This window comes from Euleptes europaea, chromosome 6, assembly GCF_029931775.1.
Source record: "Euleptes europaea isolate rEulEur1 chromosome 6, rEulEur1.hap1, whole genome shotgun sequence".
In the NCBI taxonomy this organism is placed as follows: Eukaryota; Metazoa; Chordata; class Lepidosauria; order Squamata; family Sphaerodactylidae; genus Euleptes; species Euleptes europaea.
This window is the reverse complement of record NC_079317.1, coordinates 83,750,059-83,765,218: the sequence shown is the minus strand read 5'-3', so window position 1 is coordinate 83,765,218 and position 15,160 is coordinate 83,750,059. Positions and strand designations below refer to the sequence as shown.

The window sequence follows — 15,160 nt, the reverse complement described above, 5'->3', positions numbered from 1 at the left end:
GAGAGATGCCATTTGATAAGTACGGGGCCCTTAGGATATAACAGTCTTTAAAAGTAACCAGCCCTTTGAGTTGGATCTTGAAGCAGATACTATATTTCCTTGAAAGATAACCCTGAATGGAAGTAGACTCCCCCACTCCAACATGTTAAACACAAAAAATGTGCTTTACTGGATGTTAGGAGCCGCCCTGAGCCTGGCCTTTGGGCCGGGGAGGGTGGGGTAAAAGTGTAATAAAATAAATAATAAGTATATGCAAATTTAAGGTGGCCCCCTCTTTTTTTATGGCCTACTTGGAAAAAAAAAACTAGTCTTGCATTTCAGTAAACACTGTTGGTAACCAGTGCAGTTGAGCCATCAGTGGAATTACATGCTCTAAGCAGCTGACTTCAGACAGGAGCCTTGTTGCTCCATTTTGTAGCAGTTGAAGCTTCTGAGATATCTTCAAAGGCAGCCCCATGTAGAACATGTGTGTCTTAAGTGTCGTCAAGTTGCTTCCGACTTATGGTGACCCTATGAATTAATGAGCTCCAAAACATCCTGTTGTTGACAACCTTGCTCAGGTCTTGCTAACTAAGGGCTGTGGCTTCCTTTATAGAGTCAATCCATCTCTTGTTGGGGCTTCCTCTTTTCCTGCTGCCTTCAACTTTTCCTAGTATGATTGTCCATTCCAGTGACTCTTGTCTTCTCATAATGTGACCAAAGTGTACAGGAGCCTCGGTTAGCCAGAATGTTACAACAGCCCAATTTGGAGGTTAATGTAGTATGGATCAGTGTAGCTAGATCAGCAGAGTCTAAATAAGGGGCCATTTACAGGCTAGAGGCTGTGGGTAAACTGAACCATGCATTGTTAATGGACCAACAGGTCAGTGCTGCTGCTGGGAGTGCCATCAGGACCCTTAGGTATACTCTGCTGATGTAAGTATGCTGATCGTGGTCCTGTAACCTCCGGACTGGACTACTGTAACACAATCTATGTTGGTCTGCGTTGAAAGATGTCTTGGAAACTCCAGCTGGTACAAAACAGCACTGCAAGGCTCGTGTCTAGAGTCAGCCACTCAAAACACACAACTCTGGTCCTGGGTTAACTGCACTAGCTACCTTTTTGCTTCCAGGCCTAATTTAAAGCAGTGGTTATTACCTTTACTGTCCTTCATAGCCTAGGGCTCTCATACTTATCAAGCTGCATCTCTCAGTGTACTCCCTTGGAATAGGTATTTCCTTTAGATGGCCTTTTCTTTAAGGTGCCCTTCCTGAGGACTGTTTGTACAGTTACAGCTAGATAATGAGCTTTTTTTTTTGGGTGTGATAGGTCCAGTCTTTTGGAATGGTCTGCCATAATGAGGCACCTTTAATTGCTACATTTAGGAAGGTAGACAAGAAAATTTTATGCCGGAGAGTAACTGGGAGAAGATAAATTGTTTCAGCTAATATGGCAGAGTACATTCTAATTCTGCTTTTAAAAACTAATTCAGGATGTTTTAATTCTGGAGTGCTTTTCAATTTGTAATTTGTACATTTTAATCTGTGTTTTAATTTTTGCTAATTGGACTGTTATTTGTGTTCTTGCAACTTGGTTGCTGCATTGTAGCCACATTGAGCCTGAAGAGAGAAGGCAGGATAGAAGTGTTTTCTATAAATAAATTAAACAAGTTGGTGTTTATTTACAAGACCTATCCATGAGCACATGCAACTTGTTAACTTGATCAACTAGGAAAAACTTAACCCAATCTAAGTCTGATAGCTTAGCACCAGCTATACATTCTGCTTTCCCAACCAGCAACTCCTCCATCTTGTCTGGATTAAGCTTCAGTTTGTTTACTGTCAGCCATTTTTATGGCAATGCCCCCAGCACAATGGCAGCTCATATACCTGAGGGAGGGGAAGGTATAGGGCTCAGCAGAATGCCTTTGGGGGTCCACAGCTCACCGGAAAAATCTGTATGCAGAGGAAGGGACTGTTACCCTAAGTAAACAAAGTAAATTGTTTGACTTAACACTTTTTTGTTGCTTTCAGTGATATATTTAGGACAAAAAATATTCTCCCTAGTTTTGGGAAGATGTTGGAAAATATCTTCTTGCCTCTTTTTGAAGCAACTATCAACCCCTTGGATCATAAAGAGCTGCATCTTTTCCTTAAATATGTGAGTACATGAATTCAAACACTTATGAAATTTGGGATTGGTCTACCCAGCCAACTGCAGAACAAGTTTATGCTGTTAAAACTGCAAGGATGAGCTTGAAGAAATGTGTACAATACCTAGTGAAATTTTATAAGCCACAGAAAAGGCTGAGCAGGATTTTCAGTCATTTGGGGATCAGTGACTTGCAGAGTGGATTGAACTGCCTCAGAGAAAGCAAGAACAGAATAAATTGGGCAAATAAGCAAATCCATGCAAATTGTAGAATTATACAGGTTGCAGAACTCCTTTTTTCTTGGTGAAGAGTCTGGGTTATTTTGGCACCAAAGTTTGATCTTTCTTTTGGCAAAAATTATAAGGAACCCTTCCACTTTTCTTCTTGGCCCAAACTGAACTTCCCTTACTATTCAAATTATTGCCCCTATCCAGAAATATAGGCATACATTAATGGGATTTATGTACTAGTATGTCCATATCCCTATCTATCCTAATTTGGCAATTAGATTGTCAGAAGTATAGTTCTGTCTCCCGTCCCCTGAATAAGTTCTTGGTGCTGTCAAAACAGACATTACCAACAATATTTTGTTGTATATATCCAAATACATTTATATATCCAAATACTTGCCAGAGTCAAGGATGAGAGAATGTGAGTGACCTTGGGGCAGTCACATTCTCTCAAGTTTCCATGGCAAAGTGGGAATTCTAACAAGTGTAAAGTGATGCATATTGGGGCAAAAAATCCCAACTTCACATATACACTGATGGGATCTGTGCTGGCAGCGTCAGACCAAGAAAGGGATCTTGGGGTGGTAGTGGATCACTCAATGAAGATGTCAACCCAGTGTGTGGCTGCTGTGAAAAAGGCAAATTCCTTGCTGGCCATAATTAAATGAGGAATAGAGAATAAAACTGCTGCTATCATACTGTCCTTGTACAAATCTGTGGTGAGACCACACTTGGAATACTGTGTACAGTTCTGGTCACCACACCTCAAAAAGGATATTGCAGAAAAGAGTAACCAAAATGATCAGGGGACTAGAGCAACTGCCCTATGGGATGCAGTTAAAACGCTTAGGGCTATTTAGTTTGGAAAGAAGGTGGTTAAAGGGAGACATGATAGATGTCTGTAAAATTATGCATGGTATGGAGAGAGTGGACAGGGAGAAGCTTTTCTCCCTTTCTCATAATACTAGAATGCAAGGTCATCTGCTGAAGCTGGAGGGTGAGAGATTCAAAACAGATAAAAGGAAGTATTTCTTAACACAATGTATAATTAAATTGTGGAACTCCCTTCCCCAGGATGTGATGATGGCGGCAAACTTGGAAGGTTTAGAGGAAAGTGGACATGTTTATGGAGGAGAGGGGCTACTGGTCAAAATGGATACTAGTCATGATGCATACCTATTCTCTCCAGGATCAGAGGAGCATGCCTATTATATTAGGTGCTTTGGAACACAGGCAGGACAATGCTGCTACAGTTGTCTTGTTAGTGGGCTTCCTAGAGGCACCTGGTTGGCCACTGTATGAACAGACTGCTGGACTTGATGGACCTTGGTCTGATTCAGCATGGCCTTTCTTATGTTCTTAAGAACCTGGGTTTCCCAGATCCTATATACCCTCTCTAAAATCAGCTTTTAACAGATGTCTCTTTACCCCAGCATCATTTTCTTGTCATTTACCGCTCTCCCTTCCAAGTATTTTTCCTCTCCAAATGCTGGACTTCTGTGGGTAAATATAACATTGCCGGGTAAATAACATTCCATCAAGCCTCTATTAAAAGGGACAGAATGTTTTTCTCCAGGCCTGTTGGCAAATGTATATGTTATGATGGGATCCGGGCATCCATCCAGGTGCGGACAAAGATAGAGAAAGTGACTCCATCTACTGGCAAAAAAGTTTTAATGCTTAACATTGCTGGTCTGCTGTCTGCTTTGGAGTAATTTGGACAGTTTGGCTCATGAACAGAATAAGATCATTGTGAGCCCTGTGGTTACATTTGCCAAGTAAAAAAAGAGAGAAAAAGATGGTGGTGGTTGTGGCCTCAGATGCAGCCAGGGGTAACGACTGGCCACCCATGCCTGTTATCAAAACCTGGCTGTGTATACTCTCCCTGTTTGTCTCTTCTACCTCAATATTGAGCCAGTGTGGTATCGTGGTTAAGAGCAGCAGACTCTAATCTGGAGAACTGGGTTCACTTCCCCACTCCTCCACATGAAGCCTGCTGGTGACCTGGGGCCAGTCACAGTTCTCTCAGAACTCTCTCAGCCCACATGGAGGCAGGCAATGGCAAACCGCCTCTGAACGTCTCTTGCCTTGTAAACACTACGGGGTCGCCGTAAGTCAGGTGCAACTTGATGTCACTTTCTACCACCACCACATCTTGATATTGCTGTAATCCCTCCCATACCCCCACAGCAACATGAGGCTTGGTGCCATCATGTAAGGAGGCTTCTGTAATCCTGAAGGTAGTGGGGTGTGGGAGGAGAGAAGGGGCAGAAATAAAGTGGGAGAATTCTACCCTTCCCTCCCCACAAATCCAGAACTTGCTACTTTCCCAGAGCACTCTAAACAGAGCCCTGTAAGTGGTCTGCATTCTATTAAGTCTTCAATTTCTATAAATAATGCAGTTATACCAGAGAGTTTCTAGTGCTGTCATTCGTTATAATATCCTTCCTTTCCAATCAGGTAAAGGGGGAGGGGTTGAACTGATAGATGGACACCCATTAGACATTAATTAGGTTTTCCACTGACGTCAGTCTTATATTTATCTACCCAATCTGAAGCTTGTTCATACAACAACATGTTTTTTTTGGATTTTTAGGTGACAGGTTTTGATAGTGTGGACGATGAATCCAAACACAGTGACCACATGTTCTCTGAGAAGAGCCCCAACCCTGATATTTGGACTAGAGAAAAAAATCCTCCATACAGTTATTACTTGTATTACATGTATGCAAACATCATGGTTCTCAACAATCTTAGAAAGTAAGTAGTAGATGTGTTTTAATATCACTGTAAATTTGGTATAAAAGTATGATATTCAATATAAAATGTGACTGAATTAAACCAGCATTGTTTCATGATAAATTAAATATAAGTGTAATTAAAATCTCTTTTCTACTGCTGTATTTTTCTGTTCCTGGTGCAGCTTCTGAGACTTTGTTTATGCAATCACCCCAGTCCAACAGAAGGAAGTGTGTGAATAAGTAATGGGGTGGGCTAAAAACTCGTCCAAAAGCACATGTTAAGGACTGGGTAGAGTTTCTTCTTCTTCAGAGTTTCTTCATCTGCTGAGGGTCAGAAGATCAGAAAAGGCTGAATCTGACCCTTTTGTCTTTGTCATCAGATGATTAGTGCTGATTTAGAATCTCTAACTGAGAGTGTAAGTGTGCAGAAGATATATCTATATCTATATCTGACACTTTAACCACTACACCACACTGTCTCTCACAGTAATAAATGGAAAACAGGAAAATTCAGCAGACAGGCTTTCTGCCCTGTGTTGTGTTTATCAAGTGTCCACTGTATGGTTAATGCCATATTATTGCTCAGGGAAAGTTTCTTTTATTGTTCCATAGAAACGATCATTGATCCACTGCTTGAGTCACTTTGTAATCTAGTGTAAATCATGACCTCCCTGTACCTTACTATATTCATTGCCTCTGATGTCCATTGCTTGCCTCCTAAGGGCTGTTATGAGGTTAGATTTTTTAAAAAGTTCTTAATGAATACCCAGGCACTTCAAAGGAGGATTGCACCCACATAAACCTTTTAATCTTTTTAAAAAAAAATTCTGCAGGGAACGAGGGATGAGCACTTTTATGTTTCGGCCTCATTGTGGAGAAGCTGGGTCTATCACTCATCTGGTATCGGCCTTTCTAACTGCAGACAACATTTCCCATGGATTACTCTTGAAGAAGGTACTGCGCTTTGTCATTCACATAACATAGAAAATGAAAATGTAGGGTAGGAAAGGCAACAAAATAATAGAAGATATGCAATATGCAGACGATCTTGAGTTTTGCCCTCTATGCAGAGAAAAGTGGGCTATATTCTCTAGACCACCACATAGATTGTTATAAAACTCACATGTACACAACTGTATCTTTATATGGGAAGATACCCTAAGTAGCTCAGAAAGCATATGAAACACAATCCAGCCACAATTAAATTCATTATAGCTACAATCTCATGCACATTTCTGAAGAATAGTACAGTGGGATTAACTCCTGAGAATTAAAAAAATTGTTTATAGATATTTCTTTAGAAAGATCAAAATTCAGAAAAACATACATTATAAAAATGGTGTAAAATTATCTAGAAGAGAAGCAGTTCTTAAAAGTTAAATGTTGTTGTTAGCTATTGATCTCTGAATTCAGATTCTGAATTCTTCAGTCTTCATCCAAGTCATGAGCAGCAGAAGAAAAGGGGAGAAAGTGGGAACAGAGAGGAAGTTGCTGCTGTTCCAACAGGCCAGGTGGCCAGATGAGAAATATAACTGTTCCTTTGTGGCAATATAGTTGTCATCAAAGCGCTCTAGAGAGTTATATCCCATATGCTGTTGGCTTTTATTTAAAGTATTCTTTCCTATAAATGCTCTTGGGATGCCAATTTGAACATATACTCCTGAGTAATTATATATAACATTGAGTTGTATGTCCCAATTATTTCAATGGAATAGTTAAGGACATGCTTAGTTCTCTATAGTTTACATCTGAGGACTTCATAGTTTTTATAGTCTGGACTGTGTTCTTTGTTCCAATAGCAGTTGCCTACTGGTGGTAAATATGAGTTAATGCAATTCTAACAGTAATAGAACAATGAATACATTGTTGCTACTCCATTGTTGTGGGAGATCAGTGCCTTTCCTCAAAACACAGTTTTGCTGAAAGAGTATTGCATTTTCTCAACCTTCAGATAGCAATTTCCTGTTTCTCAAAACCTTTTGGTTGTCATTGTTAATGCATTGCTGAAGTTCCTTCCTGGCGTTCAAGTCATGTCTCAAACAATGCACGTTCTGCTAAAATAGGTCAGTTCCATATACTGTGTCCTAGCAGCAAAATGTGCTCAAAGATTTCAGTTTCCTTGTTGTAAAATATGGATTTTGTCTCTCAGTGAAAGAAAGTATCCTTGAAATGGGTTACGACCCTACTTGCTCAACAAATATTTTTTGTAGTGCTTCCACTTCTGGGGTTAGGGGGCGAGCCCCGGTCCGTGCTCTGCCTTACTCAGCATCAGACAAACTTCCACAGCTCTTCAGAAGTGAAAGTAGCTTAGAGAGCCAGGACAAGACAAAGAAAAGTGTTTAGGCTCATTGAAGATGAAGGTTGACAAGATTCTGAAACATCTGCTGTAGGCCAGCAGAGCTGTTCTGGGTAGTCAGAGGCCTGTTGGGCTTGAGCCTGCAGGAGGAGGTGGACTGCTTGGAGACCCTCTGTGACCGTTTTGCTCAGCTCAGCACTTTGCAGACAGAATTTCTCTCACTGTGTTAGCAGTGACAGGGTCGGCTGGTGCGAGGGTGCTGCCTTATCCAATGGTTTGGGGTATTTTTTAGTTTATTCAGTCTTTTTTTTTTTATAATAATTTTTTATTTTCCAAAACATATAAACATATAAATACATCAACAATAATAAATCATTGGATTAAAAAATAAGGGATAAAAAGCAATTAATTATTGTTGAAATTACAATCAAATGTAAATTAAAAATTGACTTCCCCTTCATCTCCATCTATCTCTTTATAAATTTACGTACTCTTTTGACAATAATTCGAATCCTTACATAATTAATTGATTATTCAATTATATTTATATTCAAATCAAACTTTAAAAATTCATAAATATGTATAATTTGTATGAATCTATCATCTATCATATAATCGGTTATCGTAATAGTTATATATTCTGAAACAGAAACATCCTTAAAAGCAATATAAAATGGATTAGATCAAAAATAACCCTCAAATTTCCCCATTTGCAATTCATTTTCACAATACATTCTCCGTGCCTCCCACTCTCCCTGAAATTGTATATTGTCTTTTTGGTTTATCAGTGCTGTAAGTTTCGCCATTTCCACCAGTTCTAACATTTTTTTGTATCCAATCTTTTTTGGCTGGAATGTCCGATGATTTCCATTTAGCTGCATAAATCAGTCTTGCAGCCATGGTGGCATATATTAAAAATGTTCTTTGAGACAAAATAGACTGCGGTATCATACTAAGCAACATCATCTCTGGTGATTTAGGTATGTTGTTCTGTATTACCAGTCTTATTTCGTTGTAAATCATGTCCCAAAAGTTTTTTGCTTTGTCGCAGGTCCACCACATATGGTGAAATGAACCTGTTTCTACGTTGCACTTCCAGCATTTTGGAGACATTGTATTATAAATTGTCGCCATCTTTTGGGTGTTAGATACCATCTATAGATCATTTTATAAATATTTTCTCTTAAAGATTGCGCAAGTAACAATTTCATACCTTGAGTCCATAATCTTTCCCATTTATCCAATAGTATATCATGGCCCAAAGTTTGTGCCCAAGTAATCATGGAAGGTTTAATCCTATCTTGTTCACAATGGATTTCCAATAATAGTTTATACATCTTAGAAATTAAATGGTCATTTGTATCCAATAAGGCTTTTTGAAAAAGTGATTTGTTTTTAGCGAACCCTGTTTTCAGATCCTGAATATAAACAGAATTAATCTGGTGGTATTGAAACCAGGTCAGTAGGTATTTTACTTCCTCATAATCTTTCAATAAGGATATATTGCCTTTCCCATTTCAAAAGTTCCTGATATGTAACAAACTGTGCGGGCCTAAGTGGTCTTAGGGTCAACATTTCCTGTGGTGATATCCACATCGGTGTCTTCGGTTCGAGTAGATGTTTGTATTTCTTCCATGTTCTAAATAAAGAAGATTTAACTCTATGTTGTTGAAATGATGTATGCATTTTGATTTTTCATACCATAAATAACCATGCCAACCACTTCTATTATCAAAACCCTCTAAGTCAAGAAGTCGTGTGTTAGAAAGTTCAATCCAGTCTTTAAGTCATACTAAAGCAGCCGCTTCAGCATATAATTGAAGATTAGGTAGTGCAAAATCTCCTCTATCTTTAGAGACCACAAGATATTTATAAGCAATTCTTGGTTTTTTCCCTTGCCAGATGAAATTTAACAAGTCTTTTCTCCAAACAGTAAAATATTTTGCTTGGGAGATGATTGGCAAGTTCTGAAATAAGAATAGTATCCTCGGTAAAATATTCATTTGGGTCGTTGAAATACGTCCCAGGAAAGAAAGTTTTTTATTAGACCAACTTATCAGTCTGAGGACATGGACAGGATCCTTGGACGTTTGAGGCCTACCCACCTGCTTGTATGACCGTTGCCCTTCCTGGTTACTCAAATCTTCCCCGGGGAGGCTGGCTGACTGGGTTTGAGAGGTAGTTAATGCTTCCTTAAGGGTGGGGGGGTCACCCCAGCCTTAAAACAGGCTGTGGTGCATTCACTTCTAAATAAGCCTACCCCTGACCCAGGAGATTTCAATAATTATTGACCAGTCTCAAATGTGCTCTTGATGGTTGAACGAGTGGTGGCTGGACAACTCCAAGCTTATCTGGATGAGACAAATTGTTTAGAACCTTCTTGACTGGGTTTAGCCATGATTATGGGACCGAAGCAGCCTTGGTCACCCTGGTGGATGACTTGAATTGGGAGAGGGACAGGAGGGTGATTCTGTTTATTCTCCTGGACCTCTCAGCGGCTTTCAATATCATCAATTACAGTATCCTACTGGCACCACCTATCTGGACTGGGCTTTGGAGACACCATTCTATGGTGGTTCTGGTCCTACCAGGAGGGTAGGTTTCAGAAGGTAGTGCTGGGGGACTGCTGTTCAGTTCTTTGGTCTGTGGGGCCCCACAAGGTTCTAGCTTGTCCCTTTTGTTCTTTAACATCTTCATGAAACCGCTGGATGACGTCATTCGGAGATCTGGGCTCGGTTGTCACCAAGGATGACACTCAGCTCTATCTTGCAATTCCAGTTGATCCCTGGGAGGCTGTAGAAACGCTGGAGGCAGTTTTGGATGTGGGCTAATAAACTGAAGCTTAATCCCAACAAGGGGGAAGTGCTACTGGTAGTTGAAAGGCTTCACCTGGAATTTAAGGTGTTACCCATTCTGGATGGGGTTGCACTCCCCTTGAAAGAACAGATCCATATTCTGGGGGTACTCTTGGACCAAGGCCTACTGCTCAGTAAGCAGGTGGCAGTTGGGGCAAGGAGTATCTTTTACCAGCTTTGACTGGTTTAGCCAGCCACAGCATTTCCTGGACAGAATCTGGTCACTGTCGTGCATGTCCTAGATAAATCTAGATGAGATTACTGCAATGCGCTCTACCTGGGGCTGCCCTTGAAAAGTGTTCTGAAACTTCCATTGGTACAGAATGCTGCAGCTAGGATGTTGACTGGAGTGGCTTATAGGAACCATATCACTCCAGTCTTGGTCCACCTACACTGGTTTCCAGTTTGTTAACCGGCACAATTCACTGTGCTGTTCTTGACCTTCAAAGCCCTCTATGGTTTGGGACCAGCAGCATGTAAAAGTTTTAAGCCAAACATACATACAACTGTCAAAGGACATGGTGCATTTCCCACTTCAAGTGTAATTAAAAAAACTTGTTACCTTCCCAAGTCTGAACACTTCATTGCAACTTAAAAAAATGCCAGTAGTGTTTACTTTATTAAACTGATACGTTTAAAATGTTCAAAGAAACTGCACATGGGTAATTCTGTCCATACATGGGGAAAGAGAAAGGTTAAAATATTCCCAGATAATAATTACTGAAGTGGAATGGTTTCCATTTCCTCTAAATGACTATTTCTTTTCCTGTTATCTCTTGGTGTCAATGAATAATACCTCTCTGTTGTTTTTGTACAGAGTCCAGTTCTCCAGTATCTTTATTATCTCGCACAAATCCCCATTGCAATGTCTCCTCTTAGCAACAACAGCCTGTTCCTGGAGTATTCCAAAAACCCATTACGGGAATTTCTACACAAGGGTCTCTGTGTTTCTCTGTCTACAGATGACCCTATGCAATTCCACTACACAAAGGTAATAGAATAAAAGTAATTTTGAAGCTAACTTTATTTGAAATGTCATTAATTAAATACTTTTTTCCAGTCAGCTGAAATTAAACAAAACAATTGCAAGTGTGTTTACTCAGGAGGATGTCTCACTATATTCAGTGACGCTTCGATGGGATTGTAGTCATAGTGCTACTATCAGTAGCTATTAATGGTTTAAATTCCTGAACACTGATTTTTGGACTGTGTCTTGATGTCTCTTGTTTGGGGTGGGAACACATAGCACAGGGTGACAGGTGACTTCTAAATCAAGCATTTTTGTGTAGCCTGTCATTCTTTGTTAGAGGATCACAGCTGTATTTTGAGAAATGACAAAAGCAACTTTCTAGCCCTCATGGTTGCAAAGATGAAATATACATTTGTGACAGTCCAAATTACTCAGTTACTTGGCAGTTCCTGTCTACCTGTTGGATTGTTCAGGAAGCATTGGGGAGCTGTCCTGATTGTGTTTATTTAGGAATAAATGAATGTTTTTACTTGTTTAGTAATTTTTTTTACCAGAGAGTCAGTGAGGGGTAGTGGTTAGAGTGGCGGACTAGGATCTGGGAGACCTAGGTTCAAATCTCCACTCTACCATGGAAGTTAGCTAGGGGACCATTGGTCAATCATACATTCTCAGCCTAATGTACCTCACACGACTGTTGTGAGAATGAAATGAGGGGAATGATGTAAGACACTTTGGGTCCTCGTTGAGGAGAAAGGTGAGATATTAATGAACAAAATAAATTATTACATAGGACTGCCTTCTTACTTGCCTGCTTAGCTACAGCTTTGGCCGGGATAGAGCAGAGTAGAAATTCAAAAATAAATAAATATCTGACTTGCTACTAGTGTTTCTAGGGCTTGTTTTTCTTGGTGACTTTACTGTCCATAAATGGATAGATCATATAAATGGTAGGTCACACAGTGGATGGGTTTCCTGCTCTGATTAAGGTATTGATGATCTGTTAATGGAGGATGCTATGATACCTTCTTTGTCATGGTCAGATGGTTACCTGGTGAGTTTTAGAGGACCTTTGGGCAGTTTTCTGTGGCATGACTGCTTCTTGATTTGAAGTGTTGGTCAAGCCAGTTTCCAGATAGTTGTCTGTGCTGGGAAAGACACAGGTGAATTTTCCTGGACCTCTCAGGAGCTTTTGATACTTTTAACCATGGTACCTTTCTGGACTGGTAGATTAGGGTGGGTTTCAAGAGTTATTTTAATCTTATCTGGCTGATTGGTGCTAGGAGGTGGTGCTGGAGGATTGCTGCTCAACCCCATAGTATTAGTGCTTTAGGGTCCTTCAATCCTCTGGGAGATGCCTTCCTGTGATTTGGAGTAGCTTTTGTCACTGTGCTGATGGCACGTAACTCTGTTTCTCCTTTATAGTAGTCAGGTTGACCTTTCAACAGCTGTCTGGAGGCAGCAGTAGCCTGGATGAGGGCCAGTAAAGTGAAGCTCAGTTCAGACAAGCCTGAAACACTGTTGCTTGCCAATAATACTGATCAGGGAATAAGAAGTCAGCTTGTTATGGATGGGGTTGCATCTGTGCCGGTAGACGTTCAGGTAATGTGTGGCAGAGTACTTTTTTTGTCAACTTCTGTTAATTTTGTCAGTTGTATCCCCACCTGTAAAAGGGAGATAGGACAATGGTTATCTACACTCTAGTCATAATCAGACCTGATATACTGTATATGGGGCAGCCTATGAGGAATGTTTAGAAACTCCAGGTGGTGCGGAATGAAGCTGCAAGATTTGTTAACTGATGCGTGAGAACATATCTCACCCGTCGTGAAGGATCAGCACTAGTGACCAGTTCATTTCTGAGCATAGTTCAAGTGCTGTCGCTTACCTTGGTCGCACATCATTTAGGCTTTCAAGATACCTTAAGGAGGGGCTTCTTCCATATCAGCTTGCTCAAGCATCCCGATCTGTAGAGACCCTGTTGATTGTGATCCTATTTACTCAAGTAACGTGGGTGGCCATAATGGCAGGGTATTCTTCCCTGTGGTTGCGCCCCACTAGGGGAATTTCCTCTCTTTCACAATAAGCCTGGTGCTATTTATGTTAAGTTTCAGGTGCCAGGTAAAAATATTCTTATCCTGGCTTCTAATTATTGGGATGGGGGAGCAGTATTGCATGTGTTTAGTTACTGAATCGCTTTATTTAGATGCTGCTTTTCTATAATAGACATTTATTTATTTTAAATGTTTTAATGCTGTCTTTCCACCCAAATAGGGTTTCTAAGATGGCAAACATAAAAATATTTGAACATCAAAGCAGCATAATACTTATTAAATTAAATAAAAACATATAATAGAAATGTTTTAATGTTACTACTCGTTTTAATCGTTTCATTATTGCTGATTTTTTGTTTATTTACTTATAATTTGTGTACTAACTGAACTTATTCTAGTACATCACCTCAAGGACTATATAGATTTCACATGGTAATAATATATTTAATATATTTTAAGGAAGCCCTTATGGAGGAATATGCCATAGCGGCTCAAGTATGGAAGCTGAGCACTTGTGACCTGTGTGAAATAGCAAGGAACAGTGTACTACAAAGTGGTTTGTCAGATAAGGTAAATTTAGTTTGCTGAAGGAATTGTTGTCGTGCTCTCTTCATGTATGTGATTACAACAAGAAAATGGGATCCCCCATTTAAAAAAAAATAATTTTCAGAAACCTGATAGATAAATTTTACATATTTAGGTAAAACTGACTGATTCAAATAATAGAAAGCAGTATATCTGTCTCGCCTCGGTTTGGATAGCCCAGGCTAGCCCAAGCTCATCAGATCTCGGAAACTAAGCTAATACCATGGTCGTGACGCGGAGACTGGCAATGGCAAACTGCCTTTGAACTTCTCTTGCCTAGAGAAAACCCTAGTTGCTCAGGTTTCCTTTGATACCGGTGTGGCTGCAGGAAAGGTGTCCACTGAGGATGAGAAGAGGCTGACCAGTCTGTGGGTAGGGGGACTGAAGAGCTACTTTAGATGCCACTTATTCACAAAATAAACTCATATAGTGACTGTGTAAAATGTTTCCCATGGACATCTCTCTCCATGTGTTCAGTTAGTCAAGTGCAGCAAGGATTGGAAAATTTTCTCAGTATCCTACAAATCATCCATGTGATGGGATTAGTATGGGATAAACTCCATGTGGTGAACAGTTCTTTAGAAAAGTTTTCTGAGCATAGGCAGCTTCTTTGAGATGCTGTTTTAAGGCAGTCTCCACACAAAGACCATGTGAACAATCTTTTAAGAATGCGGCACTAGAACTGACGTGTCATCCTTCTCCTAGTACACAATTTGTTTGAGGAAGACATGGGATAGATTCTGTTTCTGCTGATATCACTGTGGCCACTGTAGTGTTACTTCCATTTATTCCAGCCTACAGTGGTTTTTCTCATTTTGCAGAATAATCACTGCTACTGGGACAATTCCTACTACAGCTTTACCTGTTTGCCATTTTCCCCAGAGGAGTAAGATGGCTCTTTCCTGACCAACTCCTGATGTATGTTTGCCTGCTTTTAAAAAACAAAGCAAGTCTGAACTGATTTTTTTCTATCTGTTCTCGCCTTAGGAAAAACAGAAATTTTTAGGTGCAAATTATTGCCATGAAGGGCCTGAAGGAAATGACATTCGAAAGACGAACGTTGCCCAGATTCGGATGGCTTTCAGGTATGAGACCCTGTGCAACGAGCTGAGTTTCTTATCGGATGCAATGAAGACAGAAGAGATTACTGCACTGTCAAATTAGTCATAGTTCCCATCATCTTGACTGCATTGCAGAACTGCCAGGAGAGAAGTGTGTGAGCCTAAGAGAGAATTTGAGCATCAACCGGAAAGAGAGCAGCTCGGTGACCAGGAATTCTCAAGTTGCATCAGTCTATGCA

At 40.2% G+C, this 15,160-nt stretch overlaps 1 protein-coding gene across 1 annotated transcript in view; it reads left to right on the top strand.

Annotated features, from left to right (window-relative positions):
• The window catches only part of AMPD3 (adenosine monophosphate deaminase 3), a 38,871-nt gene extending 23,798 nt beyond the window's left edge, over positions 1-15,073 (top strand). The window contains exons 10-15 of the mRNA XM_056850943.1: positions 2,014-2,140; positions 4,959-5,122; positions 5,937-6,057; positions 11,072-11,245; positions 13,735-13,845; positions 14,848-15,073. Of these exons, the coding sequence (XP_056706921.1) occupies positions 2,014-2,140; positions 4,959-5,122; positions 5,937-6,057; positions 11,072-11,245; positions 13,735-13,845; positions 14,848-15,024 (874 nt within the window). The 3' untranslated portion in view covers positions 15,025-15,073. The remainder of the gene's footprint in view (positions 1-2,013; positions 2,141-4,958; positions 5,123-5,936; positions 6,058-11,071; positions 11,246-13,734; positions 13,846-14,847) is intronic.
• Positions 15,074-15,160: the final 87 nt, after the last annotated feature.